The sequence below is a fragment of the Lycorma delicatula genome, chromosome 3, assembly GCF_047948215.1.
Source record: "Lycorma delicatula isolate Av1 chromosome 3, ASM4794821v1, whole genome shotgun sequence".
NCBI lineage: Eukaryota > Metazoa > Arthropoda > Insecta > Hemiptera > Fulgoridae > Lycorma > Lycorma delicatula.
Window position 1 is genome coordinate 108,735,343 of NC_134457.1, and position 19,302 is coordinate 108,754,644.

The window sequence follows — 19,302 nt, forward strand, 5'->3', positions numbered from 1 at the left end:
GGAAAAAGAAATTTAATTACAATTACAATTAATGTTTTTAGAAAATTTCTTCTATAATAAATATAAATCTATTTACAAAATGGTGATAGATTTTCTTTGTTTTTCATTCATAATATTGTATTGTTTTCGCTTAATATAGTATTGTTAAATAAAAAAAAGTTAAGAAAAATTATAAATCTCGCTTTTATCTTGCTTAATTTTTTATTTAAAGTTTCATTTTTGGTAAAAAAATCTATGTAATTATAAAATACGATCAGATAAATTCAGATTATTTTCTGAAAATCTTGATATTTACTAAGGTTTCTATGATATTGAGAATTTATTAGTGTAAACAAGTAAAACACCAATTTCTTCAGTAGAAATACGAATTAAAAATTAAAAATTACTTGCTTTCCTGTTAAATTAAGTCCATGATCAGTAAAACCGTGTAACAACTATTATAAATTTTCTCCTCAATTAATAAGTCTTTATTTCTCGAAGTTTTGAGGTTTACTACATCCAAAAATGCATGCCTGTATATGTATAATGTATAATGTACGTATATAATAAATAAGACATTAAGAAAAAAGTATATAAAACAACTAAAATAAAATAAAATGTAGGGCTAATTAATGACTGATTTAAAGTATAAATATACACTTTTTTTAGATGATAAATTTACCATTACAACTTTCCATATCTATGAAAATGTACTATTTTATGCAGAATTATGTAAAACTAGTTTACTGAGTATATTTTCGTGAACAATAGTACCTTAAGAGGATAAATTTATAGGTTTTTTTTTTATAATGAATTTAGAGTAATAAGTATATATATATATATATATATAATATTAAGTTTATTGTTTCGTAAGGTTACCGACTTACTAACCGTATATTAAACACAATATAAGTAACCCTCCAACGTTTCTCTTGTAATCCTAAGCTTCTCAAAGTGCACACAGAAATATTGTACATTATATTAGGTATCCAATGAACTGGACCTAAGTTCATTGTCAATCGTGCAGTTCATCGGGTAGCTAATATTTTATAGGATAATTGTGTTGCACTTGAAAAAGCTTAGAACTGAATACGAAACATTTTGCCGGATACTTACGATATGTTTAATACGTACTTGTATGGTTGGTAACATTACGAAACGATGAATATATGTATCAGTAAATCTCCTTAAAACTCGTTGTAAACGAGAGTGAACAATTGCCAAGCGCTATTCAGCGCGAAAAAGAGGGGCTTATAGCTCATTAAATTCTAATTTTAATGAATTTTCTTAAAAAATGTATTAAAAATGTTTAAGTTTAGATTTCTTATCTTAAAATTTCGGTTAAATAATTTATAGTCCTAATATAATGAATTCAGAACAAGTAAATTCAAACTTTTACAAGAGAAAGTTTAGAAAGCTCATTTGACTCAAGAATGGGAATGGATTGCTGGACCGGCAACTGATAACCATGTTTTTTTTTTTGGTAGGAGGAGGGAAAATCTGCAGCCAGACTCCCAGCAGCCCGCACTACTGGGTGTATGGGGTTTCCCGCATAATTCGGTGACCCAATAAAAACCTCCCCCTTATACAGCATCCCGGATACCTGCCTTGCGGTCCTAACTCTCAGACTGTTCTACCTGCGGGTCTTCATTGAATGGGTTGGGGAGTTCCGGGTCTCTCATTGGCAGCTGACGACCCCGAGAGGCCCCCGACTTCCTCCTTGCCCAGGCTGTCCCCTCATCATACACCCGTGTTGGCTATAATACTCATCCTTTCTTTGTCTATTTTTTTCTAAGGATACTCTCCGACAAATTGGCTATTGCTTTCCAGGCAGCTTCGCTGAATTGAAATCGTGTTACTTATTACATACTGTCGCGCAATATACGATACACTGTACTATCAACAACAGCACTTCAGTTATCCTAGATAAAATTACTCCGCATCTATGTGTTTACACTTTAAAGACTATGACGATTAATACTTTCACTTAAGAATAAAATAGACCTCTTATTAAAAAGTCAATTTTTTAAAGAATAAAAAACTTTACTGATGGTTTTATTTTATTTTAAATTCGAAATTAAAACAGATAAAACTTATTTTAACCTACTGAAATAAATTATTATATATTTTAAGATACTTATTATATCTTAACCAAGAATATTAAGTCAGGTAGTCAGCGTAATGACTTTATTGCTCTTGAAACAAAATAGCGCAAATAAATTCTTAGTTATGTAAAGGTATAATATTATTTTTAATCTATACGTAGAAATTAATATTAACATTACACCTCTAGAAAATTTAGTGTTTCTTCCCTTATGGTCAGTTAAGATTGCACAGTAGATACTAGAGGTGGTGGGTTGCCTAATTCTTACCGCCGTTAATTTAATGAACAACCTAAAGAAAATCGTATGTGTTACCTACCGTATGAAAATGTTGATTCGATAAATTTATACCCCAAAGGATCTTAAAACTGTTTATAATTCACTTAGAAGTATCGAACACCAGAATTCTCTCATGAGCGAGAGTGTTCCTTCAGAATCCCTTAATCTATTCTCGATTCACTATATATTATCTAGAATAAAAACAATGTACTGCACCGTATTGTTTGTAGCTTAATTATTATTTGCATCACACCTGCTCCAGTGCCATTTACACCTTAAGTTTGTTAAAATTTTCATTGCTTAATTAAATCAAGATATAAGTATAACGACTTCTTTAATACAAAACTGAGGGTGCAGAAAATTCCATTGTTGCTTAACAGGCAGTTGATTTTATGTATCTGAGCATTAAATTTATTAAACTATAAATCGTTCATTCGATTTTAAGATAACTTTTGAGAATATGATACTTAAACTAATACACAAGCGGGAAAATCTTGAAGCAGTAAACTGGCAATCATGTTAGAATTTATGAAAATTATATTAGGGTACTCTGCTTGTGAAGAAAGACGATTCTTAATACAGCAGCCTTAAATAGACTATGCGCGGTGTTGTTACCGTGAAGTACTTCTCATCTAGCGCTGAAACACAGTACCTACTTTCGATAATAAATGTTACTACGTCGCTCACGTGTCGTTAACATCGGTCTTGGCTGTTGTACGTTTAGCGCCGCGACGCGTCATCATTTAAATTGTAGTGCCGGTACGTTGTTGCGACATTAACAGCGACGCCGATAGAACGACGCCGCACACTTCCCTTTTCCCTAACTAAAGTTTAAGATCGGTAAATGTCCGACCGTCTCGCAACACTCTCACCCTTTCCCTTCGCACTTAAAACATTCCACTCGTATTTTACACCCCCGTCATAACACTATCACTAGCTCTTTTAACTCCGAGTGGTAAAGTCACATACAAGAGCGCAATTCTTCGTTGACTGGTTTAACTGTCACACAGTTTCGTAGCCCCCCTTCATTCTTTAAGTGAAAACAGTTGTACAAACTGCTGCCGTTGACAAATTTAACAGCTCTGTTCACCAACACATTCTGTATTCTATTTCTAATATTATTATTGTTGCTCTTGTCTGCACTTTAAAAACGTATTCAGGAATATAAAATATTACTACCCCTTGTACGAAAATATATTATTGAATCATTCAAATACAATTTAATTCCTTTCTTCATTCATATAAGTCGTCTACTGAAAATAAATAATTTTCTGTTTTAATTTTGAATTTTACACTGCAAACATTTATTTTTACGTGATACTTTACTTTTAAATATTTCTAAAAAAAATATGATGTGGACATCACTTCATGACTTCCTTGTACACCTATTAAATTACACAATCACTTTTTTTTTTTTAATGAAAAGTACATAAAATTTTATTTCATTAATAACTTCTGATATTTTTTTTATTGAAATTATTGAATTATTATTTATCGTAATTTTTTTTTACAACAGAGGTAATAATTATTAATAAATACATTTATTTAAATGAAAAAAAAAGGTTAAAAAAAGGAGGTGAAGTCTGATTCGAACCGATATGCCTTCTCCTTCTAAGATCCAAATAGTTTAATTAATTAAAATTTAATTTAACTATAACTTTATAACCAATGAAAATAAGTACCACTTATGATATGTCGTTGAAAAACTCTGAATGAGTGCTTATTACTGCTGTTAAGAAAAAGTCCAAAATCCAAATTTGTTTGTATTTGAGCTTTTTGGACACTTTTGGTTCAGTCGATTGCAATCAAAAAGGGACTTTCACAACTGGATGTTACAACAGTCCTATATCCAAAATTTCAACTTCACGGCTAATCGTTTTTGAGTTATGCAAGATACATATGTACGTACATACATACATACATACTTTTATACGTACAGAATTCACATCGAAACTAATCAAAATGAATTCAGGGATGGTCAAAAAGGATATTTCAGTTAAAATTTGAAAACCGAAATTTATCGCGATCACAAAACTTCCTTTACTTCGTACAAGAAAGTAAAAATTAGAACTTATGGAAATATTTTATTAAAGTAACAAACTGCATTCTTTCACTCGCTTTTATACATATAATTTTTAAATATTTTTTGATAATGAAGAAAAAATTATGCAATTATCTTGTATTAATTAACTAATAATATTCTTTAAAATCAGTCTATTGTTCATATTTTTTTTATACAAAATAATCTAATCCTGTATTGTAGTTTATTATTATTGTTAATAATTATACATTGTTTTGTTTATTATTTTGTTTTATTAAACTTCTTTAGAAATATTTCCAAATATATTAATCTGAAATGTTACCCTGATTTTAAATTATATCTTTGTGGACCTTAAAAATAAATTAACTAGTAAATAATATAGTTTAAAAATGCAATGTATGATAGTGACTAAGTGTATAATATTTAGAATAATAAACTGTAACATTTAAAATATTTATTCCAGTGTGTGAATTATACCGACTGTATAACTCTTTTACATACTTCTAAGTTCCAATGAGTGTTAAAAGTAATAGTGCATCGGAAACATATCAAATAAATATTATTATAGAACTCGTTAATTTAGTTATCGCGTAATACAACGCTAATTTAAATTGAATATTGAAGATTAATACTATAATTTTCTCACTTGTTTCGACAACTTTGATTGAAGTACAATATAAACATTATAACATTACATATTTTACTTTGTTCCTGAGAAAACTTAATGTTTTACTCTATTAAAAGAAAATCCATAAAAAATTTATTATCATTATTAAAAAAGAAAATCCTGCCGCTTAATTGAAAACTTATCATTTTTTCAGAAAAAATGAGTTACCGCATAAAACCAAAATTAGTCATGTATAATAAATATATAACCATTGCCTTTGTTGTTAAGGTAGGTAATTAGAAAGAGTTTTTCGATGGATCGAATTTTGTCTTAATATCTCCGGCCAATCACATGCATGGATTTTAATTTTACATTTACATACAACTTGAATGATCTGTACTCTGTTTGTAACTGTTTCATAACTGTACTTACAGTGAACATGATTCTCATCTGTAGAATATCCATATATATCCTCATTCTCGTACTCTATATTACGGATGAAATCATTAAATAGATTACATTTATACTAGACAACATAAACGTATAATGTTGGTATCTTACTGCATTAAATCATGGTTTCATAGCTGCCAACATAGCTCTGTTCGTTCTGTCTATCAGTTCATATGACTATATTAATATGACATTAGCGATGATCCGAATGGATTGGTAGATTTTGCATTTGGAGTGACAGCAATTTAATGCATACGGGTTAATTTGTATTGAAACACACTATGAAGGAATATGAAGATATCATAAAAAAACTGATTAATTATTTATTTTTGATAAATTCAAAACTTGATTTTGTTACAGATGTAGTAAACGTTACTGATTTTATTAGAGAAATCATTGACAGAATACAGTAAAGAATGGACAAAGATTATATTAAAGTCAGCAAAATAGCTTTACTTCGGAGTAATAGACGAAACATAGGACATACAGATGAAAGTATCGAACAAAAGGTGCATCTGCCCCTCGGTTTAGCAATAAGAAAAAAATTTCTCTATTTTAGTGTTACCATGCTATATCTATATAATTTGGTCCCTGCTCTCCAAAACGCTAAAAATAACACTTATCCTGTCGAATATAGATTGATTAGTAATGATATTCCCTGCAATTTAAGGATTATTGGGTCGTTATAAACACAAATATAAGAAAAGTCGGATGTGGTTCAACGGTATTTTAAAAGATCATTTTTTTTTGTAATAAATAGGAAGTAGAGAGTTAAGTAACAATAGGAGACAATATGTAATATTTTTAATATTAAAAATTTTTAAAACAGCTGTTTTGTTAAATTTTAGAATTTTATAACGTAAGAATAAACATTTATATTATCTTAATTCTATTTAATATTGGAAATATTTCTGTGAGAATTGACGATACATTACCGCTGTCATTCTTGAACGACCCCAAAAGATAAAAGTGGGGGGTAATGTTTGTACGTATGTACGTGTGTTGGGGTGTTTGAAGCTTAATAACTTTGACTGGATAAACCGATTTTGATGAAACTTTGTATAGAGACTTCTGTATATGGGACAATTTGTTGGTAAACTTTTGGGGACAGTATTTCAAACGAGGTAGATAGTTTATTTGGGATCAATTTTCTCAAAATTTTGCAAATGTAACCCCACTTTATATTAAGCTCAGTACATGCGTACATTCTTACCTTACCGTTTAAAAAAAATTTTGCCCCCAATCTCTTCCCTTTTCCCAAAAATGTTTCTTCTATTTATTTCATGTTTTTACCGAATTTCTTTTATGCCTTCCTAAGCATAATAGTAGTGCAAAGTGGCCCCAAAAATATTCTGGGAGTAATATTGGAGGTAAGAGAGCCGATCAAAGTTTAAAAATATCAATTTTTTAAAACTTTTTTCATGTACCATTATTTTTTCACTATATAAGAATAAACAACGAATGTCAGAAAAGTATAACTTTGTTACCAGTTTTTTATTTTATTCGAACCGATATAAGGAGCCTGGATTTGGGTGAATCTGTCATTTGAACCTTACACGCTTATCCACCTCCTTTATAGGATTGGATAAGAAAAATATTTACTTCTCAAAAGATGTAGGTAAATTATATACATTAGATTAAACTATACGCTAATACTTCAGTTTTGCTTGGACTGTTTTAAACGATATTGTAATAGTTTTAGTAGACAGTTGATTTTATTTTTATTGGTTTTACAACACAGGTAGTAAAAGTCTTTTGTAATATTATATAATAATAATTGATTATTTATTTACGATTATTAGTTGTCAGTATTTCTTTTATTAATTCTAACTTTATTTATTACTTGTGTATACTGACATTTACATATAACCTTTCAGCTACTAGTGAAGACCGTTTAAAAAACCAAGTGTGTTATTTTTGTAAAGGTATTTTTTTTACTTATAATTTTTAACATATAGACGAGTTACGATACTTTGGAGTATATACGAATATACTCCAAATTTCAGGTTCACATAACTACATTTCTTCCTTTTTTTTAATCTGTTCACAGACTCAGCTCGAGAACCACTGTCATTTTTGTTACATATAACTTTTGAATATTGTAGTTTATAACCGTAAAAATTTGTCATCATTATTAAGAAAATGGAAATTCATTTTAATAAGATATAAATTAAGATTTAGAAAAATGTTATTCAAAAACCAGAATATGTAGAAAATCATATATTTTCTGCGTTTTATAAACTTCATTCATATCTGCTTTCTGTTTAAGTAACCCTAGGACTACTTCCAATCCCCTAATAGAAAAATGTGTAACTGTATTTGTTTTTTTTTAAATCTCAATCAGTTAAATAGATGTTTATGTTTTGTTAGAATTTAACTGGTAAGAGGTTTTACACTTAATTTATGTGACAGTGAAACTTCTGAAAATTTCCAAATTTAAATGTTTACATAAGTTTTTCTTATTTTTCTAAGAATTTATTCTTTGGAAATTCAACCTAACAGCACATATTTTAAGATCCTTTGACAATTTCCAGGACAATTACTGTGGACTTTCTTATCATATTGTAAATTAGATTATATAAATCATTTTCATATTGCAAATATGTATATACAAAATCAAGTATTAGCCTGTGTATAGCATAGAATAACCTTTCATGATACCGTAACTTTCGTAAAAACTTACATATCAACACAAAGTTATATGTTTTAATACATCTCTCCATGTTGACTTCAAATAAATTGTGAACTATTAAAATGATTTTAATAAATTTAAAAAAAAATTATTTAGCTTAAATCGATGTTAGGGAATGTAAATCTAAGAAAGTATTTTCTGAATTTATTAGTACTCCCACTCAGATGAAATTTATTGAAAGTTTTATTTTAAATCCATTTTAACTATTACAATTATTTTGTGAGGCAATACAGATTAAACGAAGATAGAGTGTGCTATTACAAAAATCAGATTCTGGGTAAAACTCGCACAAAGTATGGCGAACGATTGAAAAATAATTGTTATTAATAATCTTGGTATTCACTGGACGATGAAGTAAGCTGATTGCCATACGTCAATCACTAGTCTACAATTTAGTCCAGTAGTGTATAATTCTCCAAGAATACTAAACTTAATGAATTCAAGGTTATTGGTACTCTTGTTATGGTTTCAGGCTCTCCTATTTTAAGTGCTGCTTATTGATTAATATTACAGCTGCCGATCAGGTTCTCGTATGCACTTATGGGAATAAGAAATATAGGAAGACCTTAACATCGACTTTCACCTTTGGGTGAAAGTCCACGTTAAGTGGACTAATTTCCGAAGTAGATTTAGTCTGGGAACCACTATAGGAATCGGGTATGGAATATCTCAATCTCACTACAGTGCATTTACCCGACTACAATGCAAACCAACTCAACAAAGAGCAAGTAATCAGTGAAAAGCTGACTCAGCCTGGATAGATTAAAATCTGCGTAGAAAAAAAAAAATTTTATTGATGGCAGTGCAAGGCAAAATGCCACCATTGTTGGTTCAAAATAAATCACGATCGCACAACCCCCCCTGGATTAGAAACTAAAGATTTCCTACTTGTACTTAAAGAAATAAAAGCCACCATTATCCCCACGAGTCCAGATTTTAATCTGTAGAGTAGTTTTATTTTATCTTTGCGCCGACTTTGGCCAGATTTACACACGAATCAACTACTGGTATTCGACCGTACGGGTAGTACGAATTTTGCCACTTGCACAGGTCAGTGCTCCAGGTAGGCACGGTAATATTTGTAACAGAATAAAAAGTTAATAGAAAATGTATTTCCCCAATTGTCGTTTTATAATTAATAGAATAAATATTGATCGTCCTAGAACTAAGAAAGAGTACTGTGATCTGATTAAAGAATGTAAGAAAATTTGGTAAAATTTAATCGGTTATTTTTTCTAAAATTTAAAGATAATAAAATTAGAATGAAATATAATTCATAAATAGAGATTGTTATTTTCTTTTTCTTTTTTTCTTCTTTGAGAAACATTGACTAGTTACAATCTGGAAGCCTTCTAAAATACCCAATGGATAAGCATAAATTTGGAAAACTTTATCTTATTCAAAGGAACTATTTCTTCTTTCCTTGTTTGTTCTTTTATTCTATGTATTATTAGCTCGTTACTATCACAAATTAATTTTGAAATTGTTTATAAAACAATAGTAAAATGTATAGTAGGGTTTGGAATTGCAGATAACTTCGTCTGGATCTTAATTTGCCGATGCTAATATACACCGATGCGAATATTTAATATATTTATTTATTTGGTTTATATTTGTGTGTTTGGTCAATATAATGTGTTTACGTGCGCGCACTTTTTTCTTTATTTTCGTTTATTTATAACCCTGTCAATAATAGATTGTCGGTAAATAGTCAATGTGAAATTATAATGGAACCATGCCAGACAGAAATTTCTCTCACTTTTGTATTTACTTTTATCCGTGACCCGCCACCCAATATCTAGTCGTTTGGATAGATATTTTTGTTATTTACTGACCTAATTTTATACTAATTTTCCGGTTCTCTAAACTTACTGATAAAATATATTATACGTGAAGTCATTACACTTCATCAACTCTGTTCTGAAATAGAAAATAAATTGAATTGTGTAATTATGAATATAATAAATATAACATTACAATAATAATAATTATTATACATACATGTTTTGACCACTTAACCAAACAACTTGTTAGTAATAACATAATGTAATTTATAATAAATTATCTACCACTTGAAAAACTATATCTTTAATAACATTTAAATGATTTTATAATGTTTGCAGGTAACGTGGTTACACAGAAAAAGCGAATCGATTCATTTGCTTACAGTTGGAAGGCACGCCTACAGTACTGATCAGAGAATTACTCTGAGTTTTCGGTACCCAAACAACTGGAGACTGGAAATAGTATTCGTCACACGAAGAGACGAAGGTCTTTATGAATGCCAAGTAGCAACCCACCCGCCTAAAGTCAAACAAGTCTTCCTTAAAGTTACTGGTTAGTATGAAAACAAACTGCTATAAATGTATATTGTAGATAATAATATAAATAACTAGAATTTTTCAAAGTTAATCAGTTTTTATAAATCAGTTATTTCTTGCATAATGTATTTATCGATTTTAAATTTTAAACTAAACCGTAACTATAAATAAACTGTAAATATTTTTACAATTTAAATACTTAAATATTTTTATCGATTTTAAATATTACGAAAGATTTATGCCGACAAGAATAAAGAAATCTGGCATCAATGATCAGCATTTTCAATAATTTTTCTGGGTACTACCATATATTGCCTTCAAATTGAGTTAAAAGATACAATTATTTTTCAATTAATAATTGCTGTGTAGCATGTAGAATGTACTAACTGGGGACTCAACCATCTTAAATTATATATTCATAAAAAGTATTTTTACAAAATTAATGTCTACATAAAGAATGAGAGAAAATACTTTTTTAGAAAAAGTGCAAATCCACCTTACCAGCAAATTAATTAAATTGATTCTTATACATAATCAAGTAAAAATTGTTTATAAATATTATAATTTAAAGTTTTTTTTATTATTTTTTCTTCTTTTTCGTCGGGAACAAAGTTCCTGCCAGGTAGCCGGAACTCGGTCGTTTAGGCGCTATGCCTCTAATGAGGGGACCCCAAAGAATCCCCCCACGAGGACTCGGTCTTTATGCCGTGCCTCTAATGGGGAACCCCGAAAGGATCCCCCACCGGGACTAGGTCTTACTTTCCCCCAATGGTACTCCAAGGGAGTCCCTCCCCGATCATCGTAAGCGGGAGACCGAGGCCTCCCACCCCCTCACGGATGAGGATGAGTTAAAAATGAGCAAAATTACAGCTAATATTAAATTTAACAAAATATGCAAAAAAATAACATCACAACCAACTATATTATCCCTCCAGATTACCCTGTACATTTTAATCAGTATTCTGATATCTAGCAATCAGTCATGACTGCTTAGTATTTTAATTCTTTAACTTTATTTTGTATAATATTTAAATCTCCTGACGATGGTCTAAGGAATGAAAGATCTTGAGAAGTCAAAATTAATTTCCTGGTAAGGTGGATTTTCACTTTTTAATAATTTACTAATATATCAGCGGCAACCATGTTTGAGAAAAAAAATGATTTATGGATATCAGAGAAGTTAAAACAAAACTAAGAAACATACAATAATATTATACTATTCTATCTTTATTAATTAAAAATGTGTTATTTTTGTATGAAAAAATTTCATTTGATGTTTCCTTTTTATTACATGAGAGAAGTTGGTTACAGATAAAACAAAGTATAATACTACGTCTACTTCACTTTTTATGTACTCTCCTTGCCGTATCGTAATTATTGTTATTTATTTACTAATTACAACCGTAAAAATGTCAACTCTTATTAATTTATATCATAATTATATACTTCTTATTTATAAATGATATGTATTTCCCCCTTTTTTGCAAGTATTATTCATTTCAGAACTCTTTTCTATTTCTTTTATAAATAAATGTATTACATTAATTTTAACCAGGATGGTAAATGATTCCATTCCTAGAAAGGAACAGTAATAATATATAAAATATAATTAAATAGTTTTACTTTATAAAACCAGATACAAAATAAGTTAGACAACAAAAATTAAAATTAGACTAGAACTTCTTTCAATAATTTTTTAAGCTTTTGAACTATTTGTAAGTTATTTATAAGTTATATACATTTACTAATTGTAATGTGTAAATTTCAGTAATAAATGTGATTTATTTTTTATTTTACTTAAACGAAATAGAAGAAAAATAGAATAATTATTTTGTTGTATTTTTTTTTTTTTTTTTTTTTCAATTAAATCGTCAGTAAAAACATAAGTCATTATTTCCTGCTTTTAGTTAAATAACTTTTTTTTCAATTAGATGCATAAAATAACCTTAATTCGTTTTTCTTTTCATATATTTATAATGGTAACAACTCTTAACAACTACACGTAGATAGCATATGGCACTGCCTGATGTAAATTTTAATTTTCTTCTACGATACGATTTTCTTCTTACAATATACATAACCAATAAAATTGATTAATTCTATAAACAAAAATTCATATCGTTTAAGCGAACGATCTCTTTTTTATGCGAAAAGGAAGAATTTTAAATTTGCGCTTTTTCTTAAATTTTATTATCTTAATACTAACAAAAAATACTTACTTAAAAATAAAGCTCTTGGTACATTTCAGAAATCTGAAGGCGGTATGATTAGGCTTATTTATTATGTACCGTAGTAAACCAATTGTATCTCAATGTATAATATAGAATGAGCCAAATTCTGTTCTAACCAAACCTGGATCTAAAATAAATAATACCAGTGTTACAGAACCGATGAACCAATAACTTTTTAAAAATTTAATTGATGAGGCAAACATCATTCTATGATCAACCTTTTCTTAAGAAAAACGTATTTTACCTAATCCTTCTGAGTATACGAATTAGATTTATTTTTATAATTTCGTTTAAATTTATTTACCCTCTCTTTCCATGATTAATAAGGAAATAAATGGAAATATAAATAACGTACCAATTTAATCCTTTTAAATATTAATCGAAGAATTTAGGAATAATTAATTCAGGGAAATTTTCAGTATTTTTTTCACTATTAAGGACCAATGAAACTATATCTCATTGAATAATATCATATATCATAAGGCTTATAAACATTTCTTAATTGTAAAATTATTAATTTAATCAAATAATAAATAAAAGACTGTTTTGAAATGGTTATTTTTCTTTAATATTGATCTCAATGAATATTGTGGAAAATGGGTAAGTTTACTTCATGGATAAGTTACTGTAATGGATTCTGTAATAGTTATTCTTTGGTTACATAAAGAGGATTTATTTAAATTTTCCACAAGGAAAACAAATTGAGAAATAATGGTCCCGTTGGTCGATGTAAACAGTAGTTTACATTGCCATGTCAATGGGAGAGACTAGAGAGTATTACTAGATTGTCGATAAGTACAAGGTTGTTCTAATGAATGTGGTTGTGCAATGTAGTGCAATCGTAATTTTGTGTCTACATCTTGGAGAATTTAGGAGTACAGGAGATACTCCTTCGGTTTACGTACGTATAATTCCTTGTGTAATTCTCCCGAATAAATAATGTTACATAGTGAAGTTAAATAAATCTTGGTTTAGAACACCGAATTAATGTAAAACAATGTTTTGCGGCGACGTTTTCTCTACCACAGAACTTTACTTCCCCTTCGACTTGCTTAGTCTCTTTTTCCCTTTTTCATTGTAAAGGGAATAAATAAATAAATAAAGCAGGAATTGCATTATCGGTGCCTGACGTGACTAGAAATTACCTCGTATTACCACTAAAGAAAACTATTTCAAACACGCTTAAAAAATAGATGCGTTATAAATAATGTAACTAGCTATACAGGCCAAGCGGATTACCCAGTTATACGACATGTCTAATTGTTGACTTTTTCGTTTGCTCCATTTTTATTCTCATCAGCTAAAACAGTGTACGTAAAACTTAAGTTTTATAAAAATTTTATTTCCTGATTTTGACAATTTACAAATTTTATGCAATCTATCAATTAAAAAATTAATTTTAAAATAAACTTATTTGTATGTGTATTCTATGTATAGTATTCTGCAGCCTACAGAAACTAAATGTGGATGGATTTCACTCATTTTTTGTATGCATTATACAAATGATGGAACTGTGGTTCACGGTTTTTAGTGTCCTAATTAAAAGGTTTTTGGGTCTTTGCTAACAAAGAGATGTTTAAAATAAGTTTTTTTTTTCTCGACAAATACTGTAAATTTGAATATAATAATAGTCTGAGATGGGTTTAAAAGTTTTGAAAAAAGTAGTTTAAGGCGGTCAATTCTCCCGTGGGAAGTTGTTTTCATTTATCAACAGAACTAGATTTAAGTTTCATTAAGGCGACCAGGATTAACTCATTTTGCAGTGAAAGGAAGTGTAGAAAAGAAAAATGTTTTTGGGGAAAAAGATAATTTACACAGCAGGTAACAGCAGGCGGTGTTAAGACGCAGAGTATTTAAATGAGGAACTTTACATTTTATTTAAAGGACTTTTAATTTTTAAAAGTCCTTCGGACGGCTACACTCAGCTCCGTACGACTCTCATAGCTCCTGGCGGTTTACTCGGCTCCGTACGGCTCTCACAGCTCCTGTCGGTTCACTCGGCTCCGTACGGCTCACTCAGCTCCTGGCGGCTTACTCGGCTCCATCTACGCTTTAAAAGCTGATTCCGCACTAGAATATTTCAGTCTATTCCCATCATTTGAAGACTCAAATTGTGTTTGTTACAAATTAATCAATTTAATAATGATATTTATTTGAATTACAAAATCAAAATTATAATAAATGTAATTTATACTCGTATTTTAAATAAAGTTAACCCTTTATTTACTTTGAATGAACCAGCAAACAACAAAATATTTAGAATATTTAAACTTAACCGAGATACTGATCCAAGGCGTCATATTGTTAGACGGTTAACAAGGTAACAGAGTTTTAAAATTCAAATCCTAGTAAAGGCAGTTACTTTTATACAGATTTAAGTACTAGATCGAGGATACTGGTGTTCTTTGGTGGTTGGGTTCAAATTAACCACACATCTTAGGAATGGTCGATATGAGACTGTACAAAACTACACTTCATTTACATTCATACATATCATCCTCATTCTTCCTCTGAAGTTATACCTTACGGTGGTTTCGGAGGCTAAACAGAAAAAAAAGAGAGGTAACAGAAGGCGTAGAAATCTCTAATTAAAATATTAGAAAAAATCCCCAATTCTGACTTTTGGTTAAAAACTATTTTTTTTTTCTAATTCTTAGCCATATGCAACTAAATCTTAAACAATATATTCTAATTTCATTTATTCGTTTTTATAGTTATCTTTCTTTTTTTCCAAATTTAAATTAAGACCAATTTTTCATTAGTAATTTTCTTTTATGTAAATTACCTATTTTCAAGGAAAATTAATAAGAACAACATTTTATCTATTAAACTTGGATTCCTTACTTAATGAATAAAAAAATGTAACTAAAAGTATAAAAAAGTATTTGTAGCAGTTTGTTAAAAAATTCAAATTGTTGCATCATATGTGTAAACTCGCCGGATGTTTTCTTTTTGCGATAGACTATATGTTTGTTTATTTACATTAACTGACGTCCATTTGAAAATTTATCCTATACTATAAAGGTTATTTCATGCGGTACTAAAGTTTGTTTAAACTGACGTACGTCAGGTAACTTCAATGTGTTTTTTTTTCTTTTTCTTTTTTTTTTTAATGGAAGGACGTTGGACGTCAAGTGTGAGTCTACACAAAACAAAACGGACGTCAGAAAACCTATGCTGCGTTATGATATGTTAACACAAAGAAGATAGACGTATAAGATATTTAGTGAATTACTAAACCAAATAATAATATAAAGGAATAAAATTTAAAGAATTTTTTACGTTCATCAACGAATGAACTGAACACAAAATAATCTAGTACTATTTTTCATTTAATTATTTATCTTAGTTTAAATAGAAGAATAATGTAAATTTCATTGAATCTCTATAGTGAATATTTTAATTCAGTAGAAATTCATAAAATCTAAAATGATTTTAATTTTTAAACTCCCAATCTATTTGTAGTTTATGTATAGTAATTTGTAAGGAGTAAACATCTACATAGTTTTAATCTGAAAACTCGTTAACACTAACGAAATAAATGTTTAAACAAGCAAATAAATGTTTACTAAACTCGATTTATTTATTCAATGACTATTATATCATTCAACTTTGTTACTAAACTTTTTTCTCATTTGTTGCTGTTTAATTCATTAATTTATTTATTTTCTACTCTTTATCAAACCTTATTGGATTTGTGTATACTAATACTTGTCTTCCTTCATAGTTCTTATTTTGTAAAATTTATTTCATTACGAATCGTAGATTCCTTCAGTTATTATCTCCATGAAATAAGAATAAGAGACGAGGAGAATCGTTTCAAGAACCTCCGCCAATTGGAGTGAGGAGAACAATCTTTTGTTTTACGCCACTCATTCTCTACCGAACGGCTGCTTATTAAAGGCCCATCCGATAACACCAGAAATCGGGGAAAATTATAAAATATTTTGACAATTCGCTTCTCCTGTTTGCTGCTCATTGAGATGAGAATTAAAAGGCGTCGGTAGCGATGATTATTGGCTGTCCACAACTTTTCGTGAAACTCTTTTCGAAGCATCATTTTTCTCTTTTCTGTAAGGGTATCATGCTTTGTTTCTTTAATAGAGGAATACTTTTAGTTGTCTTCTCCCTAATTGCATAAGTGCGTTATGTATACGTCTTATTTACTTTTATCTTTCCCGATTCGTATTAAAAACACTTTATTAATGTATCAGTAATTTCAACATTATTTTCATTCTTCACTCATTTTTTACAGCATTTTACTTTCTATAATGTACAACATATCCTTTAACAACAAAATTTATTGAAATTTAAAATTAACAGATTCTTTATTTTATTTTTTCAACATAAGAGGAGTACCGATTCTTTTAAATGATTTTATTAGACCTTGTTAATGTTTTAATAAAATTTAAGATAAGTTCATAATATTTTATATCAAAATCAGTTTCTCCGTTCTATGAAACTATAAACCAGACAAACAATACAATTCGAGATAATCCAATATTTGTTGTTTATTTTATTTTTTTTAAATAAAAGTTGAGATATCATGAAAAAAGATAAATATCTTTGAGCATTTTACAGCCCTAATAATAAGGACCCTTATTAATGGCTGTGTAATCGCCCTTATTAATTTAACAAAAGAGATTATAAGTTGCCTACAAACAGTTTACATCCATTGTTTTAAAATGATTCAATTTTTAATATTTCATTTGATTTTTAAAAAAGTAATTGATCGTAATTTTGGCTTCAAGGATAATCAAACTATATAAAAAATGGACAGTGCACTCTACGTTCTTTAATTTAGAAATTAGACTTTAATTTTAAGTAAAATTCCTCACTACATTTCTGATTATAAAAAATCTAAGATTCCGACGTTGATCAGTGAATAAATTTAAAATTGTTATTCCATTAAAAAAAATGTTCACTTTATAATAGAAAAAAATTTTATTTACATTTTGTATTAAATCGTGTCACGGGACTTCAAATTTTCTTCTGTTTTGCCTTAAATCACTTTGCCGAGTGACAGTACCAGTTGTGGATGTCATGGGGGAATTTCCTATCGGAGTTTGGCACAGAAGTAACCAGACTAGTTTGTGTTGTTATCGATTATGGTTTTTACAATATCAATTTTGTAGTTATTTATGAAGTAATACGTTACTAATTTGTAAAATATTTATGATTGTTAAAACAATAGTAATAATAATAATTATAAATGATATAATAATATAAACATATTTATAATTATAATATACGGATGGACCCTTATTATATATGATTATTTTTTTAGTTGTAAAGAGGTATCGTTTACGAAACATTTTTCATATTCTCTTGCATGAATCTTGTTTACCTCGTAGAAGATATGGAAACAGGGTACTGATGCGCTGAATCTCTTGTCTTTTTTTGAAAATCAAATGTATTTTAGTGTAAAGTAAAATGTTCATCCGCTATGAACCGTGAAGATTTACCTACCAGTACCCCAACTCTCCACTAAACTCGGAGTTTCATCTTTTTGCACTTAGACTCCATGACAAACGCTTCTTCTTTTACCTCTTTTGTATTTTCCCTCATAAACTTTTGCAGCTCCATGCCTTCTATTGTCCTGCCATTGTCCCTGACAAAGTTTTCAATTCATACGTCACAGATGCACTTACTTTATATTTCTTCATCATTTTTTCATGCAGTAGACTTCGTAAAAATATTAAACAGGATAAATATATTGCGTACAAAAGCTTAGAAAAATTTTTATAATTTTTTTCCATTTTTTCATAATTTAAATACACTGTAATGTTTATCGATTTTACACAAAAATATTTATTTTCAAAGTTTTATGTCCCTTTGTAGATTGAAAGGTATTGTTTGTGATACTCCAATTATGGTTCAGTTTACGGTTATCTAGTCTCATCAAAGTGGAACTAGATAAATGATCTGATACTCCTGATCGATCCAGGGTGATGACGATCAAGCACTTACTACTTCCTCTCTTCATAAGTAGGAGTAATAAAAAAAGATACATACTCAGTTTATAATGTATATTTATTTATATATATTATTCATTTATTATTTAAAAGAATCTGCAAAAATCGTTTCATTTTAATGGGTTAATTACTGACAATTTGTAGAAAACCCTATAAAAATACGTCGTACTCTAAAATTTTCCATCTATGTAGATGCCGTTTTGATTCCTACTGATTTATGAGGTCGCTGTCTTAAATACCTTTTAAGGATTTAATATATATGTTTGCGTAACGGTATTATTGTTCACAAAAAAAACGAATCAGCAAATATTCAGGAATCCGTTTATATAATCTTCGAAATATCGTTGAAATTAATTTAAATAAAAGAAAAATATAAATTTAAAAACATTTCTGTTAAACCCCATATCCACCAGCTCAACATAACAAGTCAGTAAACTCTACTAACAATTTAGTAAATTCTACTTCATAACTTTATGACAAAAACTACCGTATTTAAAAAATAAAGACCAGATTGTATATTGATGGGTAATACCTAATTTAGCTTAAATAATTGCACCTTCTTAAAAAACGAAGTGTATTAACAAACGTTTTTACCAAATCATGTATGTAATAGGTATATCATATA

At 28.9% G+C, this 19,302-nt stretch overlaps 1 protein-coding gene across 2 annotated transcripts in view; it reads left to right on the top strand.

The window, feature by feature from the left end:
* The window catches only part of LOC142320960 (zwei Ig domain protein zig-8-like), a 970,121-nt gene that overhangs the window by 881,539 nt on the left and 69,280 nt on the right, over positions 1-19,302 (top strand). For both annotated transcript variants that reach the window (XM_075358949.1, XM_075358948.1), the window contains one exon: positions 10,274-10,487. In XM_075358949.1, coding sequence (XP_075215064.1) covers positions 10,274-10,487 — 214 coding nt within the window. The remainder of the gene's footprint in view (positions 1-10,273; positions 10,488-19,302) is intronic.